We start from the raw sequence: 15,862 nt of genomic DNA on the forward strand, positions 1-15,862 counted from the left end.
TTCAGGTATAAACCATGTGGCATTAGCCAATTATAGAGTTCCATAAGTCCACGGACATGCCGAGTCCAGTCTGAAAATGGCATGCTACACCACCTTTGAATAACCTTTATCCTCTTCAGGTAGACTTTTGTGGGCCCAAACCACAGACGACCCAAGTGTAGTCTGGTGTAAAGGAAACATGAAGAGCATGGTATTGGGCTTGTTCATCATTTGGCCCATCATAGAACAGCTACGAGAAGTAACTTCATTTCTACTAAGCTGTATTTACAATGATGAAGCGCTCTTTGTTACAACTCCGAGCGCACCAGGTTCTTCGATATTTGAATACAGAAAAATCGTGTGGGGATCTCTACAGGAAATACGACAGCAGACAGTACGGCACACCTATCAGGCTATCACCATGACGCATGTTATGCTCACTCTGAAGAATAGATACAGATGAATATACATTGGCTAGACAGATCTACTTGAAAAAGATGCCCTTTTTCCTTCCTCTCCTCTTCTCCACAGCCTGCAAAATGCACATTCTCCACATTAGGGTTGAAGGAACTGAGCATAGGGATGACAAAGAATAGAATATTGACAGCAACGTATTCCTTCAAAACCACTAAAATCACACTTTCTTCGAATAGGGTCTTAGCTGGTAGTACTATATAAGATACCACTAACAGGCAGAGTCATCAACAATATGCGCTATGATGCAGGCTCTACAACCTTAACTAGAAAAGGTAGGTAACCATGAATTTGGTAACCAAGCTTAATATCAATCTAGCTACCTTGAATATCAGCATAGCAGTATAGTGGGAAGAATCAAGAACTTTATAGTTAACTTGAAAGAAAAAGGTGCTAACACTAACAGTGGGAAGATGATAGTAAAATTAAGATTAAAAAATAACCAGCTAATGCGGCCCATCAAACATGCTAAAAATCATATAGTGCTCATTTATAAAATTGAGTAAAGTAGGACCATCACTTCATGATGGCCCATTGGATATTGTCATGGAAATATCAGATAATTAAAGGGAGTCATATGTAATGCCTTCGCAAGAGCAAAAGAGATCATACCATACTTCTGAACAATCTTAACACTAGAACAATCGTATCACGAGGTCTGCAAAATTGGAATAGACAGTAAGATAAGCAGTATATATTTTATGTTCAGCATTACAGTGTATAACCTCATCAGTAATAAATATAAACACGACGGCACCAGTCATACTGGCAGATAATTCGCAAAGCCAAAGATGAAGTGTTGAATTCAAGTTTAGTTTAAATTTCCAGACATTGTACTTGATAAGGAATTCAATCATGAATCTACATACTTCTGATTGTATTAGACAAGTATTTTTTTCTTTAAACAAGTGGTATCTAGGATGGTTTACTAAGGACAGCCAGTACTAGTCCATGCTGCTAAAATATATTTTTCCAAGAAAACGCATGAGATTTTGCTTTTCATTTTGCCGCTAAAATATATGAAGGGATTTTTAGTTTAACTTTGCACCAAATCCATAATGAATAAAAAAAACTCAGTTTGGTACTTACGGTGCGTTTTCTGCTGGCTGGAGATTATATTCGTTACCATCAGCAGACACAATCACAAACTCTTTTGCACGATCGTATCCCCAAGGAATATTAATCTGGAAAACGCAGTGTAAACCAAACCATGATTAGAGGACCAAATAAAGTACTCCCCCCTTTCCATAATAAGTGCCAGAGTTTTAGTTCAAATTTGGACCAGATTGAACTTAAGCCCCGACACTTATTATGGATCGGAGTGAGTAGCTAAATGGCAAAAAAAGGCATTGTTAGTAGTTAGTTGGTCTACAAACATAATTATGTACAGTTGAATAGCTAAATGGGAAAGTTTTAAAACTCATCAGTCATCACAACTAGGGAACTGATAATACTGTCAAGCGTAACTTGAAGAGCAATCCTATAAGCTAGAACAGAACTCACCACCTAACAGAAAAGATCCAGAAACAGCCAGTTAGCAGCGGATTCTTTAGAGTTGCTTTTTTTACATATAGTAAGAGACTAAGTCTGTACAGATGGTCATATCTTTGGATTTCGGACTGATTAGTCTGAAATAGTGAAGCATCTGGGATTCGAAATCATTTTGCTTGCCAGATTTATTTCAAAGTAATTACTGGTGACACCTACATACCACTGGTTTTCTTTCACCCCATTTTTGGGAAAATGAACGTGCTACTCAGGTACGGAAGGAACTAACAGAACCCATTCCAATCATATATTTAGATCGCCTTTCTGAAAAGAAAAAAATACTCCTAAAGAAAGAGTAGGGACATACAGCAGATTCTTGCTGGAATTTCTCCGTGAGAATAACACCACGCTGCCCGTTACATTTAATGCTGTAACCTTCCCTCTTTATTGCCAAAACAGCTGGTTCCCACATGTCTAAGAATCTCACCTGCTGTTACAAGATTTAACGTTTTAAATAGCTGTCTTGTATCACAAAGAAGTAGCAAGAATGCTATGGATGGATAGTTGTAAAATACAGGTAGCTGGACTTGATAAGACACATGCCCAGCTTCTAGAGTTTTCTTGATAAGTTCCTTTGTTTCAGGATCTGCAACAAAGATGGTTGCTCAAGTTATGAAGCATTCAAATTATGCAAAGCGCTACTACACTACAACTTATCAGTATTGCAGTCACACAATCACATGTCTTGCACCAAAACAATAGAAGTACCGAGGTTTGGGTTTTGGGGAGTTAAGGATACGTAGAGAGGTCAAATATAGAAATGTTGAACCATACTTAAAAGTTCCTTCAAGTCACACCAGATTTCAAGCTGGTTCAACCTGTCTACTGGATTCTTCGTTGTGAAATGTGGTACAGTGTTGCTATACTTAATTTGGTTTCAACATGTCTAATGCATGGTCCACAGTGGAATTTAACATAGTGGGATACATCATATAACCCATCATCAGAGTGATTTTGGAGAAACCATTCTACACACTTGCTATTGTAAAGGCCTTCCGTTTTGCACACTGGCTAATATAATGTTAGTTTGGCATACAAATTTAATGCAGATAAACTGTATGAGCATACTGGCTCGATACACATAAGTTCTCCACAGCAGGTGTGTATGTCTATTCCAATTGTGTTTTAATATCACTGATGCTCTGCAACAGTTAACTGGATTTTTATCTTTGAAAGTTCCCTCACGATATATCACTCTTCTGTGAGGCTAGTAACTCCACATTCTATACAAACTATGAGGGTCATAAGTAAAGCCGGTATAAAGTTTGAAGTTGTAACATGTAATAACGCTTGAAGATCAACATGTATGCGGCTTTGGACCTGACATTAACCTATATTGATTTAGCATTTCACGGTTCCTATTTTCAAAACTATTTTGATTTGTAAGCATATTGTTCCTGTTCTGAAGTTAGGAATATGCTGACTTCTGATTCACATGTAAACTGGTGAGTTATCAGCTACTCCCTCCGATCTCTTTTAATTGACTCGGATTTAGTATGTACTAAATCCGAGTCAATTAAAAAGGATCGGAGGAAGTATTTTACAAGCACACACTGACTACTATTAGCCCGGCTATAATTTGGACGATAGATACACTTAGAACCAAAAAAAAAATTAAAACAAGAAGATACATGTAAGAAAAGGCTAAAGTGAAAATGAAAGAGCATGTTACAAATTCAATACTCACCGCAAGTAATTTTTGATTGGTCATTAGCATAAACCTTGACAACCTCACCCTATAATAGGAAACAGGAAGGTTTCAAAACAAAACCAAACATTTTAACACTGTAAGTAATAGTAGCAACTAGGAAACCATTTCCGAGAGAAATTTAACGATGTAGAAGATCTCATCCATCTAAGATTACACTAACATCGCATCTTGCTGATTTCAATATTTTATCATTTGAAGAAAGAACTTTAAGAAAAAACACAGGTTGGATTTTGTCTCAAACTGACTTGACTGTCTGAGCATTCTGAATCTCCACACATATATACGAAAAGAAAGAAGAGTATGTGTATTATTTAATGGAAACTATCTAGTTATCTTGTAACCGATCAGAGATTTAAGAAATAAGAACAGGGAAATGATAATTAATCATTAAAAAACCTCTGGTGTGTCAATTCGAAAGGAATACAAAAATAGATAGCCCCAGGAAGGATTCCCCAGAGTGTTACAAAAATACAGCAATATAGCATAAAGATCAGCACATGAAAAACTGATTACCTTTCTTTTTCTGTCATCTAGGGGTTGAACTTCAATGACTAGTAAAGTGTCCACATCATCGGCAGTAACTAAATAGTTAGGTTGCCTTGCTCCTATAACCAAAAAAAAATCCACATCATGATGAGTAACAAGGGCATAGTTAGGGAATATGCAACTTGTATTCCACGGGGGCCAAAGGCCACAATATATAGTACAAATACAGATGTGCAATATACAGGAAACCCCCTAACTACTGGGGAAAATACAATATACAAATAGCTCACTAACACCCCCCCCCCCCTCCCCCCTCAAACTCATAGTGGATCCACAACACTGAGTTTGGAGAGCTATGCTGTGCGCGAGTCTGGGCCTTCGTAAAGAAGTCCGCCAACTGCAACTCTGAAGGCACATACTGAAGCGCAATAATCTGAGCACACTGGCAGATAAAAAAAGCATCAACATCAATATGCTTATGCTTATGCTTATGCTTATGCTTATGCTTAGTAAGCTCATGCTTAACAGAATCACGTGCAATACTGATAGCACATGCAAGAGAGTCGTGGGTGTCGTAAGAGAGACACCAAAATCTGCAAGTAACCACCGTAACCAAATCACCTTAGCAGTCAGAAGAGCCATAGCTCGCAACTCAGCCTTGGCACTCGAATAGGAAAGTGCTGCTTCTTCGTCTTCCAAGCAATGAGAGAACCACCAAGAAAAAACACAATAGGGCCAAACAGGGACGGGCGATCCGAAGGATCACTCGCCCACGTAGCATCGGAGTAGGACTGGAGATGGAACAAGCTGGAACGAGGAAAGAAGAGACAAAGAGAGATCATTCCACGTAAATAGCGTAGAACACGAACAAGATGACTATAGTGGACCAAAGTGGAAGCAGAACAAACTAACTCAGAATATGGACAGGATAAGAAATATATGGGCGAGTAACAGCCAAATAGACGAGACTCCCGACAAGATGTCGAGAACGAGTCAGATCAGAGAGAGGATCACCATTAGCGGCACAAAGAGAAATATTGAGCTCCATAGGAGTCTCAATAGCTCATCAGTAATATCAACACGAACAAGAAGGTCCTGAATATAATGTTCTTGGGATATAAAGAAACCATCAGAGGTGGACGAAATCTCAATCCCAAGAAAATAGCGAAGTGGACCAAGATCCGACATAAGGAACTCTCGCTGAGTCGTGCCTTGAAGAAGGGAATATACTGAGGGTCGTCACCAGTGATGATCATGTCATCAACATGATCGGAAGAAGAGTGCGACCACGAGAAGAGTGAACAAACAACATCGGATCATGTGTACTAGGAGAGAAACCAGCAGCAGTGATGACCACAGAAGCAAAGCGCTCAAACCATGCATGAGGGGCTTGCTGAAGGCCATAGAGAGAGCGACGAAGACGGCAGACCAGGCCATCTGTGGCGGAATACCTAGGTGGTGGTTGCATATAAACCTCCTCACGCAACTCACCATTAAGAAAGGCATTCTTAGCATCAAGCGGAGACACGGACCAATGGCGAGTAGAGGCCACGGCAAGAAGAATCCGAGCAGTGGTCATGTGAGTGACAAGAGCAAAAGTCTCATCATAGTCACGACCATGCTCCTGCTGAAAACCTCTAGCAACGAGTCGAGCTTTGTATCGCTCAAGAGTACCATCAGAGCGGGTCTTAACCTTATAGACCCACTTACAGGTAATAGGACGAACACGGGGAGGAAGAGGAACGAGCTCCCACGTGCCAGTGCGCTCAAGCGCAGCAATCTCCTCAGCCATAGCGAGCTGCCATTCAGGAGCCTCACGGTAAGTAGTCGGCTCCGGAATAGCCAAGACACTATAGCTAGCAGGGTTATAGAAATCAGGAGAAGGACAGGGCCGAGTACGTAGAGAATACAACGTCTGACGGTGCACCAGAAGTAGAGGGTGCATCGGAAGTAGAAGGTGCGCCAGAAGTAGAGGGTGCACCAGTCGACTCAGGTATAACACGTGGACGACAAGTATAGTGAAAAGGAAAAGTAGGATGAGAAGAAGCAACGAGAGGAGATCGCGATGAAGAGGGTGAAGACGAAGGAGGCGTCAAAGAAGTCAGAGGAGACGGCGGCGACGTCGGAGGAGACGGAGAAGAAGCCGTCGGAGAAGTCGGAAGAGACGACACAAAAGGAGAAGGAGAAGGGACGGGTGGGACCGGGGGAGGAGAGTCGGGAAAAACAAGAAAAGAGAGATTCTCCACAATAGAGGTCGAGCCGGTCGATCGCGGATAGAAAGGACGAGACTCGTCAAAAGTCACATCCCGAGAAATGCGCATCCGACAAGCCACCGGATCCCAACAGCGGTAGCCCTTATGCTCATCATTATATCCAGGAAAAACACACAACAGACTGAGCGGATAGTTTGGTGCGTTCACGAGGGGCAAGGAGAACATAGCAACACAACCAAACAGCCGAAGCATAGAATAGTGAGGAGAGCGATCATAGAGTCGCTCAAGAGGAATGCCACCTTGAAGGGCGGCGGACGGCTGGATATTAATGAGATAGGCCGAGGTAGAGACAACCCCAGCCTAGAAATGAAGCGGAAGAGAAGAAGCAATCATCGTCGCACAAGTAGTCTCAAGACGATGAAGATGCTTGCGCTCAGCAACGCCATTCTAAGCATGCGCACCGGGACAAGAAAACTGAGCGAGAGTGCCCTGCTTAGGAAGGACACCACATCTACACGGAACACACGAGTAGGTGTAGAGAACTGAGTAAGAACCATGGCTGCAAAACGCTTATAAATGGAGAGCACCTCACTAGGAGAAGACATAAAATATAGCCAAGTCTAACGAGAAAAATCATCTATAAAAATGATATAATATCGATGGCCCCCTTTAAAAGCGAAAGGAGTCAATCCCCAAACATTAGAGTGAACTAAATCAAAAGTCGCTGAGATACAGACGCACTAGTAGGATAGGGTAACTGAATCTGTTTACCAAACCTACAACCCTAACATTGTAAAGAAACATCTCCTAAGATAGACCCTAGAAGACCACGATGAACTAATGACGACAAACAAGAACCACAAAGGTGGCCAAGACAATGATGCCACTACTGAAAAGAGCCGGTGGCAGAGGCGACGACGGCAGAGGAACTCGCAGACGAAGTGGCAGCGGAAGGAACACGAAGGCAGTCTAACTCCCAAAGCCCCTAAAAATCATGGCGGCGAGGGCCACACCAACCAGAGCCTGTGTGCGACGATCCTGACCAGAACACGAATCGACGTCAAGGATGACGCGAGAACCAGAGTCAGTAAGCTAGCTCGCAGAAAACAGGTTCACGGTAAGACGTGGAAAATGAGAAATATCAGGAATAGAGAAAGAATGAGTAGAAAGAGTGCCCTGCCTAGGAATAGAAAGAGAAGCACCATTGGCAGTGAAGAACACTAAGAGGAGAATCAAGAGGTCAAAGAGATTGACAAAACAGAAGAATCAGAAGTCATATGAAACGAAACTCCAGAATCCAAAAACCACGGGGATGCAGAGTGTGTAGAAGATGGTGCTCACGCAGAGCAAGAATCAGTCACAGAACCAGCAATACCTATCGAGGGAGAACCTGAAGCGGCGAACAGCCACTTGAGGCGCGCAATGTCCTGCTTAGTGTAGCCAGCTGGAGAAGACGACCCTAATGAGCTAGAAGGAGCACGCATCCCAAGAGGAGAGGGCGACCTATGCTAACGTAGATCATGATCCTCGTGTAGCAACGAGACTCAGTATGACCATCTAGGTCACAGTAGGTGCACTGAGGACGGGGACGAGAGCCACGCTCCTAGACACCCTGGCCACGACTCTAGCCCTGACCCTGAGGAGTGGGTAAAAGTGGCAGGGTAGCGGAGTAGCGGGCCGCGAAGGAGTCGATGGAGCAGGCGATGACGGAGGGCCACGGGTAGCAAGCATAGCAAACATAGAGGGAACATCCAGTAACCCAGCGCCTCGTAGGCGAGTCTACTCAACACGAAGCTCAGACCGCACCTCTGAAATAGGAACACGACCACAAGCAAGCAATTGAGCACAACGGGGCTCAAAATCCTTGTGGAGACAAAACAAGAACTCGTAGACGCGCTAAAACTCCACATCATAGCGCACAGTCTGACAATACGGGCAGGTACCACAAATAGCAGTGCAAAAAGAGTCGAGTTGGCTCTACATAGCAACACTCTACGTGTAGAACTGATCAATAGTAGAGTCACCCTGCGGAAGATCATGCTCCTAACGAACCACGGACAGATACAAAACATCCTCGGACGGCTAATAACGAAGGTGAGGCCACATGTCGGCGACACTACCGAGGCCCATAAACTCAGAAGCAAACTGCAGTAGAACACTGGAGGTGAGAACAGCCGCAGCACGGGCATCATCATTCATCCACTAGGTGTAAGCAGTCAGGTCCAGCCGGTAGGTCTCAAGAGCAGAAGAATACTCGTGGGCCTTCCGATCATACGTGGCAATGGTTGCATCATCCGCACTCTTAGCTTTATCCTGGTCAGCATGAGGAGCATCGAAAGCAAGAGCTGGTGGAGTCGGTGGAGTAGGAGCCGTAGGAGCAACGGGGCACGGCGGACAGGAGACCGCACGCCAAAGACGGAGACCACGCATATGAATGCGCATAAAGGCAGCGAAATCAGGGTAATTCGCGTCATCAAAAATCACGGGGCAGCGAGGAATCGCAACATAACCCGACGAGGCAAACATGCTCTCTCACTCTTTTTTTGATTTTTTTTTGGATCGGGTCAACTCCCGATGGAAAGGAATCAAGCAAACTTGCGGGTGCGACGCGTTGCTGTAGACTCCAAGCGGGACGAGGGCCGAGGCCAGGACGAGGGGGGCAGCGGCCGGCGGGGAGGGTCGAGGCTAGGACGACAGGGCGGCAAGGCGGCCGGTGATGAAGAAGATGGGAAGGTGTTATGGTGCTGCTAGAGGGATGGCGCGAGAGGGCCGGCCAGGCTTGGGCTGGCGGTATAGCCCGTTAGTCTTAGGGTTAATTAGAGATAAGGGTCGTTTGATTAGGGAGTCAAGTAAACTTCTCTATATAAGGAGCGGAGATGTATCAATCTAATCAAGCAAGAATTAAGAAGGAAATCCCTTCCCTCTTGCCACCGGACGTGGGCAAGGCCCCCGGCCGGCCCTCTCGCGCCATCCCTCTAGCAGCACCATAACATTTGGTATCAGCTTTCCGGGTTCGATCATGTCCGACCATCCCACCACCATCGGCACGATGGCCACCACAACCGGCGCCCCGCCTAGGCGGTGCCGACCACCTCCAGCCGCGCCGCTTCCCGTCGCCCTCGCCCCGGAGGAGATCGCCGGAGCAATCCGCGATCTCGCCACCGCTCGTCCGGGAGATCCGCCTCTTCTCGGCCGGTCCCTACGGGCCGCCGCCGCCGGCGGCGCGCGCTGCCGTGGCGGCCGACGCACCAGGTGGCCTCCGCCGCGATCACCGGGCCGCTGCGGCCGGCGCTTCTGCTCGTCGTCGCCGCCGCCGGACAACGGGCATTGCGGTCCCCGGCCGCCGCTCGTCCACCATCTCCGAGCCGGGCCTACCTCGGCGCCGGGGGTCCCTCTTCTCCGGCCGGCCGGCCTCCTTCTTACCCACGGGACACTGCAGCGACGAACGGCGGCGGCTGCCGCCGCCATCAACGCCGCCGCTGCAGCTGCTGTCCTCACCGACGCTGTCCCTGCCGTTCGGTGGGCAGCTGCAACAGCAGCTGCTGCCGCCACCGACGTCGTCCGTGCCTTTCGGCGGTGTGGGAGCGACCTTGGCCCCGGGCTCTACATCGACACCGCCCGGGATGCCCTTCCACCAGGTCCATTTCCCTCCGTCGCCGTCACCGCTTTCGGCTTGGATCGCTATCCGCCATGTATCGGCGGCAGTGAGGCTGCAGTGCCGCTGCGCGCGGCCTCCTAGTGCGTCGGCGTGTGCGGGAGATGCGTGATCGCGCAGCTGCGGCTCCTCCAAGTTGCGCTTCATTGCGCAACGGACCTCGATCTCATCCGCTACGTCAGGGATCTTGGGCGTGCGGTTTCCCCCACGGGCGGCGGACATGCTGTTTTTCCCGCGGGCAGCGACCTCAAAGTCTGCGCCATCAATAGTCATCCGGCGGGGAGAAGGCATGGTGTCACCGACAGGAGCGCACCACGTAGCACCACTGCATTCCGCTGCCGGCCGCCGCGCGCGGGCTCCTTTTGTCCGGCTGGTTTCCATGGGATCCAGGGGCTGTACAGGTGCACGTCCGACAGGCGGATGGTGTCCACTTTATGTTCAGGGGTCAACAATAAAGTGTCCCAGTCCATTTCAGGTTGAGAGTAATAAAACAAGCCGAGATATAAAAGGCTCATTTTTAGGTGTTAGGTTTGTGTTGCGTCGAGTCATGGTTTGTTTAGGTTTGTGTCCAGGTCGGGTGTAGTGTTAGAGTATGTAATGGGCTTGGGCTGGCGGTATAGCCCGTTAGTCTTAGGGTTAATTAGAGATAAGGGTCGTTTGCTTAGGGACTCAAGTAAACCTCTCTATATAAGGAGCGGAGATGTATCAATCTAATCAAGCAAGAATTAAGAAGGAAATCCCTTCCCTCTTGCCACCGGCCGTGGGCAAGGCCCCCGGCCGGCCCTCTCGCGCCATCCCTCTAGCAGCACCATAACAGAAGGAGACGTCCGGCGAGGAGGCGGCGGCCGGCGAGGAGGCGACGGGGCAGCCGATGAGGAGGGAGATGAGGCGGCGGCTGCAGATGCCACGGACGACGGCGGCGTGACAGCGGACGGGTTGCAGCCTCCAAGAAAGAAATTAGCCTAATCCTAAATTTGCTCTGATACCATGTTAGGGAATATGCAACTTGTATTCCACGGGGCCAAAGGCCACAATATATAGTACAAGTACAGGTGTGCAATATGCAGGAAACCCCCTAACTACCGGGAAAAATACAATATACAAATAGCTCACTAACAGGCATAAACCTTAAACTCAGTTATTATGCATCACTCAAAAAAAAATAGTACCTTCTATGTATCTTACAGAGCCATCTTCCAAATGCCGCACCCACTGAACATGCATAAAGAGTTGCAAAACTAAAAATCTGAACTAAACAAATATAATGTGATAGAAAAGTACTTTTTTAATTCAAAATGTGTATCTATCAGGCGCACCTCAAAATTACAACTTGTTGTTCCATCAATGGACAACCCACTTGCTTGAAGGTCTCCCCCAGGAAAAGCTTCACCAGTAATTCGAAGTTCTTTTATGCTTGGCAATGGATCATCCTCTGCAGCTGCATATCCACAAAATGGCATCTACTTTGAAATTAAATGAAATAGTAAAAAAATTGCTTGTAGGAACTTAACCCTATAGTAACTACCTTCAGAGAAAGAGGAACCAGGCTCCTCAGGAACAGTAGGAAGATAGGGATATGAAGGATTTGCTTCCTCGAGACCAGATGCTAAATTAGATGAGTCTCCAGGACCCCATTGAGCAGAAGTCTCTCGCGCATGTTGGGGTTCAGCACCCACAGAACCATCCAATGCATCGCTTCTACTAAGGCCCTTGAATGGTGGGTTTTGGCTCTGGGTATCGAAATCAAACTGGACAGCATGAGAATCATATTGAGATGCTTCAGCAGAAACGTCGTTCCTAAAAAGGTTGCTGCGAACATAAATTCATAGTCATATTTAGTACTCTAGTAATGCCTAGATAATTAAATATGATATGAACAAGTACAGACTAACAGACATAGTTTGCTAGTCCTTCCACAACAACAATTTATTTTTCGAGAAAAGACACAGGCTGAATAAGAAAAGGGTTACATGCCTTCTAGGAGGTGGATTACAACAATTTAAGTATACCAAAATAATGAAATGGTGATATGAACAAGAAATAAAAATCTGCAAACATTCATAAACATTTATACGTCATCCAACAAATTGAATAACCACTTTTATGTCCCTTTTTTGCTTCTTTGCCCCCTTTGGTTGCCTCCAAATTTACAGCCACAAAAAAACATGGTTAACTTAAGCATGCAAAATAACACTGTTAAAGAGCAAAAGGTAACTTAGGAAGGTAAACTGTTAAGCTCCAAAAGGATAGGCACTACCTGCTTGAAAGAGAGGTCCTTTCTCTGTAATCATGACCAATATTTCTTGCAGGAACCTCACTTGGAATTACTTGACGGTTTTTGTTTGCTAATACACTCCAATCACCTCTACCTTGAACAGGGGAAGACATTGGAGATTGTACATGAGGATATGGTGTCTGGGGCACGATATCAAGACTGTTTTTGCTCTGGGAAAGTAAAGAGTTAGAGAAAGTATTTGTCGCAAGAGTAATAAAAAAATTATAGAGCTATAGCAAAGTCACCAAAGCTTTTCCAAGAGGATCGTTAGGTGACTGTACAGGAAGACTGGTCTTATTTGGCAATTCAGTTTGCCATGGGGTAATCTGGTACTGTGACTCCTGAACTTTCTCCTGCATCATCGAAGATTGCATGAAAGGCAACTTCAAAGTTCTGTAAGAAGAATATCAGCAGTAAGCTCTGCAAGCATGACAAGCTCACTACTGACTATAGAATGTGTGCATTGCAGTTCTGAAAGTTAATGCATATTACTGCAGCATCGTGTTGCTCACCTCGCTAATCATAAGTTGCTCCTGCAAATGCCTAAACAAAACCTACAGGGTGAGGAACACACATTCAGCAAAAGGTTCAATCAGATCCCGGCCACTTCAAACTCAGTTCAGAACAAAAATAGAAGCAGCTTGATCGCATGTTGCTTTTCTCCATCAAAAGTTATTTCATGTTCCCTAGTCACTAATATCATTGCATTTTATCCTTTGGCCTGTCTGCTGCAAAAAAATATTTAGGTCCTAGCTACTTAATGATGGTACCCTACCAAAACGTCAGGAAACAGGGCATACCTTCAAATTACTAACAATGGACTGAGCATCGAGGACAGGCGGTCGTAGGTTTTCATATTCAGACAGAAGAGGCACCAAAGAAGATACGAAAGTTGATCTTTCCTGATGTGCTGCCTATACAGTAACACAAGAAACATCAGTATCATTTCAATTTCTTTAATACTACAGTACTGCATCTAACAATAAACAACCGATAAAGAAAACTTATAGTAACAGTTTGTACAGAAGAATTGACTAAGATACACAGAAAAGCTAACATAGCAAAAGAAATGTAAGTCATATCTAACTCCAAGACATGAAATATCTTATGATAAAACCTTCAACTCTCCAAAATGTTAAAATGTCCGTTTCTAAATGGCATGTTCACAAGTCATAACTATATCCAACTAATAAAACTGAGCTGCATACGTATTTTAAGGTGAAAAAATTCCATCGGTTATAGAAATTACGGTTCTGTGTTGCATTCCGACATCAAATTAAAGATTTTCCTAAGGCACAAGCTGAAGTAAGCATAACAAACATACTCATAAACTTAATGCATGATCTGATCATCTATAAATGATTGTATATGCATTTGGATCTTTACAGAAATATGGCAAAATAATAATGATGAAAAGATGCACAAAAATGCAAATAAACAAATTAAATTTGAAATGGGTATGGGCATCAAAATCATCACAATTTTAAATGAGTTCAACTTGAGCATGCAAAAAATAGAACATCTGTTAAGTGGTAGCCATTCAGAACAAGCAAATAAGCCATGACCATTCCAATAATAGAGAAGTACCTGCAACGCATGTGTTAGACGGACATTTTCCTCAACAATATCTTGTCTATACGATAAAGCCTTTGATGCTGCGTCAACTAAGTCTTGTTGCTGTTGATCGAATGCCTGGAAAAAAAATTCTTCTTAAAGATAACTGGGTATACTCAATCCAAGGGACTAAAGAATATGTGATAAGCAATATCTTACCGCACGCATATAAGCAATGCGTTTTTCCAACGTACATTTCTCATTGAGTATTTTTGCTTCCTGCGAGCAATAGTTCGCGGTCAGGTGCAAGATAGAAAGGGAATAGACAGCAGGAATGAAATGCCTTTTCTTTGTATAAAGTAGTCACCTTCACTGCGTAATTACCAAGATGCTCTCTTAACCGTGCGATCTCTTCTTCGCGCTCTTTGACCTTAACAGCAAGGTCCTGTGTAGGGACGAACTTTTGTCAGGGAAATTAGTTCATATAATAAGCATTACATATGGTGTTGCAAGGAAATCAAGCTTACCTGCTTCCAGGATATGTTCGAGTTCATCTCTGAAACAGGCAGTAACCCCTGTCCAGCTAAGTTGATTCTTGTATCATAATCGCCTTTTCTATGCCTGCAGGGAAGGGACTTTTAGTTCATATATCCAATTCTGCTATCCAAAACGCCTTTCCAGGACAGGTTACTTAGGTGACACCAGTTGTGCTTTCTTACCTGGTTGGAGAAAGTGAACGAGATGACGGAGTGGAGAACTGTGACGGTCCGCCACTGTCCGCAGCAGCGGGTTCCCCTGACGATCTTCTAAACGCTCCGTTAGCCTGGCCGCTGTCAGGGTAGTTTTGGTTGATTCGTTCATGCATCTGGGGCTCTCCTCCACTTCCCGAGATCCCGTTCTGATGGAGGATAGAGGTGCCCTGGGCATTTGTCGAAGAAGCGTGGGGTTCTTGACTCACTCCACCGAAGGAACCTTGGGAGGTAGCGTCCTCGCTCTGGAACCAAATAAAAACGAAAAAATAAACTGAGTACATCAAAAACAATACGCATTCCTCTATAGCTGTACTCGCAAGTAGCAACACCGCAGCAATGAAGAGGGATGTGAGTTAACCCACAATCATCTGCAGTTGCCGCGTCTTGCGCATCAGCTCGTCCTTGAGGCGGTTGTTCTCTTCCAGCTAAGATCAGATACAAGAAACCGGAATCAGCTGCGTTTACATGGAGCAAACCGCACGCCTGCCTAGCTTGCTATGAACTGCTAGCGGTGCAAGTTTTTTGCTTAACTAGACAAAGAGGGGCTCGCGATAATAAGAAGCTAAATTCAGACAAAATCATGTGGGCATATCATCTGCTATAGTAAATTTGGAAGCTCATACGGGAGGGAACAGGACATGGACGGTCTTGCTGATTTGGCCATTTGTACCGTATATAGGTAAGCGATTCAGAGCCGCGGAAGAGCAAGCGAGAGGGGTCGCGGATTGAATTCCAAGAGACGACAGGACGACTACGGGGAGGGAGGAGGGGGCTGACCTGGTCGCGGATGGTGCCCTCGGCGCGCTCGACGGCGCGTATGACGTCGATGAGGTTGCCGTCGCCGCCCCTCCCCGCAGCGGCGGCGGAGGGGTCGTCGGAGGAGAGGGAGGCCGCGGCGAGCCTGCCGGCGAGGTGGTCCATGCGCGTGGCGGGAGCGTAGGGTTCGGGGCGGGGCGGGGACTGACCGGAGCGGGGGAGGAGACTGACTGGAGTAAGCGCAAGTCTCTGCCTGCCTGCCCACCTGGCCGCCCGCGGAGAGCAGCAACTGGAATTGGAATTTTGGGAAGCGAATCGTGGAATTGGTCGGAGGTCAGTCACGAGTGTGGGGGATGGAAATGAAGGCGACGGGTAGGTGGCACCGCCACGGCGTGGCACACGGAATTATGAATCCAATCGAATGCATCCTAGTAGTATTCGATTTGAATCGCACTCACT

General features: G+C 45.7%; 1 protein-coding gene across 1 annotated transcript; it reads right to left on the minus strand.

Moving 5' to 3' along the window:
* Positions 1-230: 230 nt before the first annotated feature.
* Positions 231-15,568, minus strand: LOC124661144. Its single transcript, XM_047199001.1, has 21 exons — positions 15,425-15,568; positions 15,010-15,072; positions 14,615-14,889; positions 14,423-14,516; positions 14,263-14,340; positions 14,115-14,174; positions 13,929-14,033; positions 13,142-13,255; positions 12,854-12,895; positions 12,587-12,694; positions 12,324-12,511; positions 11,592-11,875; positions 11,383-11,504; positions 11,236-11,278; positions 4,226-4,317; positions 3,689-3,737; positions 2,517-2,587; positions 2,309-2,431; positions 1,543-1,637; positions 1,066-1,111; positions 231-511 (listed from the first exon to the last, which is right to left on the minus strand). The coding sequence occupies exons 1-21, from the start codon at positions 15,566-15,568 to the stop codon at positions 464-466; spliced, it is 2,244 nt and encodes a 747-aa protein (XP_047054957.1). The 3' UTR covers positions 231-463.
* Positions 15,569-15,862: the final 294 nt, after the last annotated feature.

The sequence above is a fragment of the Lolium rigidum genome, chromosome 6 (genome assembly GCF_022539505.1).
Source record: "Lolium rigidum isolate FL_2022 chromosome 6, APGP_CSIRO_Lrig_0.1, whole genome shotgun sequence".
In the NCBI taxonomy this organism is placed as follows: domain Eukaryota; kingdom Viridiplantae; phylum Streptophyta; class Magnoliopsida; order Poales; family Poaceae; genus Lolium; species Lolium rigidum.